The 7716-nt window shown below is 42.5% G+C and overlaps 1 protein-coding gene across 2 annotated transcripts; it reads left to right on the plus strand.

Moving 5' to 3' along the window:
• Positions 1 to 102: 102 nt before the first annotated feature.
• Positions 103 to 7619, plus strand: LOC106752359 (putative pre-mRNA-splicing factor ATP-dependent RNA helicase PRP1). Of its 2 annotated transcripts, none has more exons than XM_014634008.1 (9): positions 103 to 504; positions 1186 to 1547; positions 1869 to 2563; positions 2654 to 2884; positions 3004 to 3223; positions 3474 to 3596; positions 3678 to 3868; positions 3985 to 4147; positions 4276 to 7619. In XM_014634008.1, exons 1-9 carry the CDS (start codon positions 455 to 457, stop codon positions 4401 to 4403), a joined length of 2163 nt encoding a protein of 720 aa, XP_014489494.1. In that variant the 5' UTR covers positions 103 to 454; the 3' UTR covers positions 4404 to 7619. The 2 variants fall into 2 exon arrangements, with proteins under 2 accessions (XP_014489494.1, XP_014489495.1); XM_014634009.1 differs by having other exon boundaries at positions 103 to 486.
• The last annotated feature ends 97 nt before the right edge of the window (positions 7620 to 7716 follow it).

Here is a 7716-nt window from a genome sequence, read left to right on the forward strand (position 1 = left end):
GTGTAGCTGAAAAGAACAGACCAGATCACTCATCCACAGGTGGAAACAATATGGCGCTGGATCACGTGATCGGCTGGCCAATCAGATGGTTTTCCACAATCTGGCTTCTCTGGTTGCTTTCTCCAGCGAGAGACGCAGGTGGATGCGGGTCTAGCTGTATCATCGTTTGTCCTTCATTCACACTTGGCGAAAGAAAAGGATAATGGATGCTATATAATTACACCTGTGTCGAGCCGTGTCTCTCGCTGGGAAGCAACCTCTATTATCTAGGACTACACGCACGTACGCCTGATGCCTGCGAGGTCGCGCCATCTGCTGTTGTCCGCTGTTACCGCAAGAAGACGGGCGAGTTGCTCGGGTCGCGCTGCTGGCGTTTGCCATCTTGACGGACGCCTCGGCTGGAGTGGATCGTAAACAGCTTTGGTTTTCGCTGGGTTCCGCGTAACGGAGGATTATGTCCAAGCGCAGGATCGAGGTTGTGGACCCGTACGTCAAACGAAGAGCGTGAGTGCAGCCGAAGATGACGAATTCGCGCGGCGGGGCCGTCGTCGCCGTCGTTTACGGCGGCGGGACTCCTTGCCATGTGCATCCTCGCGGGCCCGATCGTCTCAATTGTCGATATTCACCGTGAATTTCCCCGGTTTCCCCGGCTCTTCCTCTAGCGGTTCGCGCGTATACAAATTCGTCAGACGTCGTACACGCGCTTGATCGGCACGACGATCTCGTCGGAATTGCTCCTCATCGCTTCCGGCGACAGCCCTCCGGGCGGGCTCCGTCGCTAAACGTTGCTGGTTACGGCTCTCTCGCGTGGTAACGGTCCCCCGGTACTGCGACCCGTTTCTCACGTGCGTTTGTAACGCGTTTGTGCCGATGAAAGAAGACAAAAACACGCTTGTGTTTCTCCACACACACACACACACACACACACCCACACACGCACTCACTTTCGCATAATAATTTTCCTTCCTTCCCGCGTATACACGCGCGTGAGAAGATACGTGGTTTCCCAATTCGATGCGATTGCATTCACGCGTGCTTCGCGAATTCTTCGTGTATGTGTGTGTGTGTATGCGTATATGAGCGCGAACGTGTGAAGTATCGTTCGTCCCATGACGGACAACTTCACACGTTTCGCGCGATGGAATCGAAGAATACGCAATCTGGACGGTGCTGTACTTTTTCCAGAGATGGCTCGACAACGTCCAACAATAATCCGGCGGCGGCGGCGTCCACGGCGACGAAGAGCCAAGTGCAGTTCAATCCGTACACCATGCTGCCGTATACGCCGAAGTACTACGAGCTGTACAAGAAGAGGATAACCCTGCCGGTCTTCGAGTATCGCACTGACTTTATGAGACTGTTGAACCAGCATCAATGCATCGTTCTCGTCGGTGAGACCGGTTCCGGCAAGACCACGCAGATACCGCAGTGGTGCGTGGAGTATTCGCGAGGTATCGGGAACAAGGGGGTCGCGTGTACGCAGCCGAGGAGAGTGGCCGCGATGAGCGTGGCGCAGAGAGTGTCAGAGGAGATGGACGTTGCCTTAGGTAATTGCACTGACATTGAGTCATGCTGCGACCCACCACTATATATGCATATACAGGGTGTCCCAGAAAAATGTATACAGATTCTGAATGACTGTGAAGTCAGCGTTCGTTGACACACACGCGGTTCAGCTTCGAAATTTAGAAAAGAAATCTACAGGAATGAGTAATTTGTTTTCTTGTCGACGCCAAACTTTCAAGATGATCGGCGCTTCCAGTCTAGACACTGCAGATGACGCGAAACTGTTGGAATATGTGTGTGTGTATTTTCTTGGGACATCCTGTGTAATGCGACGAATTACTGAAGTCTGTGCGTGTTAACAGGTCAAGAGGTGGGATACAGCATTCGTTTCGAGGATTGCAGCACCGCGAGGACCGTGTTGAAGTACATGACCGATGGTATGTTGCTGCGCGAAGGCATGTCCGACCCAATGCTGGACGCGTATCAGGTGATACTGCTGGACGAGGCGCATGAGAGGACACTTGCCACTGACTTGCTCATGGGTGTTCTGAAGGAAGTGATCAAGCAGAGGCCAGACCTGAAACTCGTCATTATGAGCGCCACCTTGGACGCCGGGAAGTTCCAACAGTACTTCGACAACGCACCCCTTATGAACGTGCCCGGCCGGACTCATCCGGTCGAGATATTTTACACACCAGAGCCGGAGAGGGATTACCTGGAGGCCGCGATCAGAACGGTCATACAGATTCAGATGTGCGAGGAGATAGTCGGGGATCTTTTGCTGTTTCTCACCGGTCAGGAGGAGATCGAAGAGGCGTGTAAGAGGATCAAGAGAGAGATGGACAACCTGGGGCCCGAGGTCGGCGAACTGAAGTGCATACCGTTGTACTCGACGTTACCGCCGAATCTCCAGCAGAGAATATTCGAGCCCGCTCCGCTCAACAAGTCGAACGGCGCCATCGGCCGTAAAGTCGTCGTCTCGACCAACATCGCCGAGACATCGCTAACCATCGACGGTGTCGTCTTTGTGATAGACCCGGGCTTCGCCAAGCAAAAAGTAAACATAACGTTTTAATCGGACTCCAGCATTTTCCTCGAGTTGAAGAAATTGGTATCGAACGGTGCTTTTTTTTCTTTTTATCAACAGGTGTACAACCCGAGAATTCGCGTAGAGTCACTCCTGGTGTCGCCCATCAGTAAGGCGTCGGCGCAACAAAGAGCCGGTCGGGCCGGGAGAACGAAACCGGGCAAATGTTTCAGATTATACACGGAAAAGGCGTACAAGAATGAGATGCAGGATAACACGTATCCGGAGATTTTACGATCCAACCTCGGGAGTGTCGTTCTACAACTGAAGAAACTCGGTATTGACGATCTGGTGAGTGTGTGAGTCGGAATATCGCGCGCCTGATTCGCTTGCGTTCGATCGCGCTGTTGACGCGGAATCTTGCAATATGAATGAATTTGAATGAATTTGAACGAATTTCGCGTCGACAGGTGCATTTCGACTTTATGGACCCGCCTGCACCCGAGACGCTCATGAGAGCTCTGGAGCTTTTGAATTACCTGGCCGCTCTCGATGACGACGGGAACCTGACGGATCTCGGGGCGGTTATGGCGGAGTTCCCATTGGATCCCCAGCTGGCGAAAATGCTCATAGCGTCGTGCAATCATAACTGCAGTAACGAGATACTCAGCATCACCGCAATGCTCTCAGGTAATGTACCGGGGTTTGCCGTACGCCTGCTTACCGTTCAGTCTGCTTTATTCTCATTCAGTCTAGTTCTGACTCAGTCTAGATTCAATATGTCACGTTTTATTTTACCGATTTCGCACACCGATTATATCGGTGATCGCACGCAGAACTTCACGCCGAAATTAAGAGTAAAAGAAAAAAAAGAAAACGGTAGAACTAAAGTTGTGAGTAAGACAACATGGTGGTATATTGACGATTGACATGGTATTAGTCCCACAGTGCTTTGTGAGGCCGAACGAATCGAAGAAGGCCGCGGATGATGCAAAAATGAAATTCGCCCATATCGATGGTGATCATCTCACGTTACTCAATGTGTACCATTCCTTCAAACAACGTGAGTACTCGTCTCGTAACGCCGTTATCGTTAACGCATCCGTCTTATGAGCGCGTATCTGTGAAAAAAAAACGTTTGCAGATTTGGACGACGTTCAATGGTGTTACGATAATTACGTGAATTATCGGTCGTTGAAAAGCGGGGACAACGTGAGGCAGCAGTTGAGCCGAATAATGGACAGATTTGTATTGAAACGCACCTCGACTGACTTCAATTCCAAGGATTACTACATCAACATCAGAAAAGCTCTCGTTAATGGCTTTTTTATGCAGGTAATTGATAATAATTCGTAGTGACATGTCTCGCATACCGTTGTAAAAAAAAAGGTTATCTTTACCATCTTGATTTGTCGATATGTATATATCCTTCACATTAATTGTTCAAACAGGTGGCACATTTAGAAAGAACAGGACATTATCTCACTATTAAGGATAATCAGGTGGTGCAACTTCACCCGAGCAGTTGTCTGGATCACAAACCAGAATGGGTTATTTATAACGAGTTCGTGCTCACCACGAAGAATTACATCAGAACAGTCACCGATATTAAACGTGAGTTCTTCGGCTTATTTATCGCGACAAATAGATCAGCTCTTGCTGCTCGTTATTTTTCGCTTGTTCAACACGAACTCGTTTTAGTCGACACGGTTATTTTACGTTAACGTTTTGTCTTCTTACAGCCGATTGGTTGCTCATGATAGCGCCGCAGTATTACGATCTACAAAATTTCCCACAGTGCGAGGCGAAAAGACAGCTGGAAGTGATACAGGCGAAACTAGACTCGAAGCAGTATCAAGAAGGCTTCTAACCTCTATATATCTTAGACATCTTTGGAAATCGTGATGAACTATCGATGCTCAGTCAGTCCGCTTTTGTCATAGCCAGTCAGGCACACGACTTTTTCACACTTATCAAAGTCACGTCACATTTGAAACATCGTAAGACACAATGCAGAGACATTTTCGACCTCCCCCCTACTCCCCCTTACTTAAGACACAAAAGAGAGAAGAATATTAAGATGTTTATATTAAAACATTTAATTTTATTTTTTGTACAAGCTTTAATGTCAGCTTCTATGCTGTAAAAATTAAATACTTGAATATTTTCAACGCTTAAGCCACGGAGAAGAATGAAACCGGGCGATTTATTGGTCCCGAAGTGTAGAGCAAAAGTATGCTTAATCTTTCGATAAAAGATTATTTATGTACTATTAAGAGAAGACGTGTAGACCCTAAGTAATTTTATCAGTGGAATCTGTTGATCAACGCGGTACACACATTCGAAATATCTCGCTAGTTGTAGACTAATTTTTGTATTAAGTGTTAATCGTGTATTTTTCAAAAAATATACACGACGCCCGGATACTGTCGTACAATAATCTTAACGGTGTTTCTGGAGTTTAATCAGTAAGGAAAATTCCCAGTACAACAATGTCGAGGTTATGGTAGTTGTGTTGTAATTTGTTTACTGATAATGTTATCGCATAAATCTCGCACATAGATACATATTTAAAAGCCAGAACGCGCGATATTATCGGCACACATTAACCGCGCTTACAACTTAAGAAACTCGTAGCCTCGACATTTTCTAATAAAAATCTTCGATTCTAATTGTGCTCCAAAATATGCTGTTGAAATATTGCCCAGCAGTTTTCGGACACCTTGTGTAAACCAGTTTCTATAAATAGTCAAAGATAAACCTCCCATACTTACTCTACTTTTATTTAAAAAAAAAAAAACAAAAAACAAAAAAGAAAAAAAGAGGGAGAAAAACAAAACTCGCGTCTTTCGTTTAACACTGACCGTCATCATCATTTTACTACTGCTAGAGCCTATATGCAATTTCGATGTTTCGTGTATATGTTCTCCTGCTTTCACGAATGTAAAAAAATATCACGGTTTAACGTTGAAATGGCATGAAATGTCATTTTTGAATGGGCAAAGATTGGTTTGTAATCAATTGGTATAAGCATCTTAGATTATACTGTTAAAAAATATCCAATAAGCCCAAGTAAGAGTACAAAACACTGATGCTTTTGCGAAAATCTACGTATGAAGGTATGAAAAACGCTACAATTTATTAACCACGAGTAACGAGATAGACGTGTTTCAATACTATCTGGATCATCCGCAATATCCAAAGACAAAGATCATACGATAGTGTCTTTTAATCTTCTTGTATTTAAATCTTCAATGTGGCTTGCCGCAAGTCACCTGTATTTTAGGCTCTTACTCGGCTCGCGTGTATTTTTCGATTTTCTGAATGAAAGAATCATCATAATGAGTACGGTATGATATGCTTATTACAAATACAAACTCAATTCATCAATTTTCATTAATACAGAAGTGATAGAAAGGGAGAAGAAGAAGCTAGATATAGCGAGAAATATTTGTAAACATACCCCCTAGGGATTCTGACAGAATCAAATTACTAAAAAGGAAATATTTATGATATATTAGTATAATAAGAGTCATATGCTGTTCAGGAGAAAACAGCATTCAGTGTAATAAAGCATCTTTATTAGCATTTGGGGATAAATGAATTTGGATATCCTGTATGTTTATTGTTCGTCATTGGTATTCTGCATGTATTAACGATGATGAATGTATGGATTTTACTCTAGCCGAAAGAAGCTGAAGTAAAATATTTGCTCGGCCATTATAATAATCAGACAGTTAATTTTACAGTTGACCGAAGGTTTTACAGTTAAACAGTTTATTTTCTCTTATTAAACTGGGTTCGTAATTCTTATTTTGTAAATAAACCTGCGAGTAAATTAAATGGTCATTGTAGGAACACGCAAAACTAGTTGCGGTGTTTTACTGCATTATACCATTTCATACTAATAAACATTGGAAATTTATATCACACAATGCTAATATTATTTTTCTCACTGCGCGCCCTGTGTCTTTGAGATCAAGATCTTCGAGATTTTTAATTGATCATTTTCTCAATAAAGATTAAGAAATAAATATTAACAATAATTATACTACAGAGTCCTTCAAGTTTGTGTATGTAACATGGTGTTGATTTGTGAGAAGGGGTCGTCCGTAAACTGCGTCACGCTACTGAAAAAAAAAAGTGAAGAGAGTTGTAAACTTGTTTTAGACAATGCGGGGAGGCAACAGGATAAGGAGAGGTCGGAGAAAAATTCTAACGGTATTCTAATCTTTCAAGCGTCTTTTCGATTCTGTATCTCTTCATCAGAAGGCGACTCTTCCACGAAATTTGCATTTACGTACTTTCTGTCGTGAAACAGCAAAATGAATATATCTTAAACACAAAAGAGGAACGATTTCCTTCTAACACATCTTATATATAATAACAGAAAGAGTAGAAAATATAGATAAAGATGAAGGCTATAATATATAAAAAAATTATACGTAATATTACTTTTGATACAACCAAATACAAATTTATTCGACCAAGCTGCAATTGACCACATTACATTACGATAATATCGCAACTGTCTAATCAGCAGGAACTGTGATCAATTGTAACAATGGCAAGTTGAACTCTCCCGGTAGAAAAATGTTAAGCATAAGTTTACATACAATTTTTTAAATACATATTTCCCTTGTATCTTTGAGAGTAGCAATGCATTAGATGTATGGAATAGTCTATATTACGATAAAAAAAGACAATTGTGACAGAATTTTTCGGAAATTGCAATATTTCCTCTCGAATTTTTGGTAAATGATAAAAATAAAGATTTAAGAAAAAGGATACACGTATCTATGTTTAATTAAATATGAATGATCAGTTAATTTTCATCCTTTGGTTCGACGTTGCCGAGCCTTAATCGACAACGGAGAGGACTGGACGACATATTAGAATTTAGATAAACGCGTGGAAGCGCATATAATATACTTCAGGGTTATTATATTTATATATTTATTTATCCAGAAATTTTTCCTTTTCCAGGAGAAATGGCTGACAAGGCTCTCGTGCCACTGACTGTATATATTTTTAACGTTCACACCAGAAATGTGTGTGAATTATAATAAAGAGTGGGATAACAATATTCTCTGAGCACTATTATTACGTAGACACAAGGAATCAATCATTTACAATGCAACTGTCTTTATTTTATGACATATATATATATATATATATATATA

This window comes from Dinoponera quadriceps, unplaced genomic scaffold (assembly GCF_001313825.1).
Source record: "Dinoponera quadriceps isolate SergipeBrazil2010 unplaced genomic scaffold, ASM131382v1 scaffold248, whole genome shotgun sequence".
Lineage (NCBI taxonomy): Eukaryota > Metazoa > Arthropoda > Insecta > Hymenoptera > Formicidae > Dinoponera > Dinoponera quadriceps.

Bases quoted from the DNA above. Each gene is read 5' to 3' on its own strand.
- LOC106752359 (XM_014634008.1), top strand. From the start codon at position 455: ATGTCCAAGCGCAGGATCGAGGTTGTGGACCCGTACGTCAAACGAAGA. The intron at 505-1,185 runs GTGAGTGCAGCC...TACTTTTTCCAG, and splicing joins CCGTACGTCAAACGAAGAGC to AGATGGCTCGACAACGTCCA. The intron at 3,597-3,677 runs GTGAGTACTCGT...AAACGTTTGCAG, and splicing joins GTACCATTCCTTCAAACAAC to ATTTGGACGACGTTCAATGG.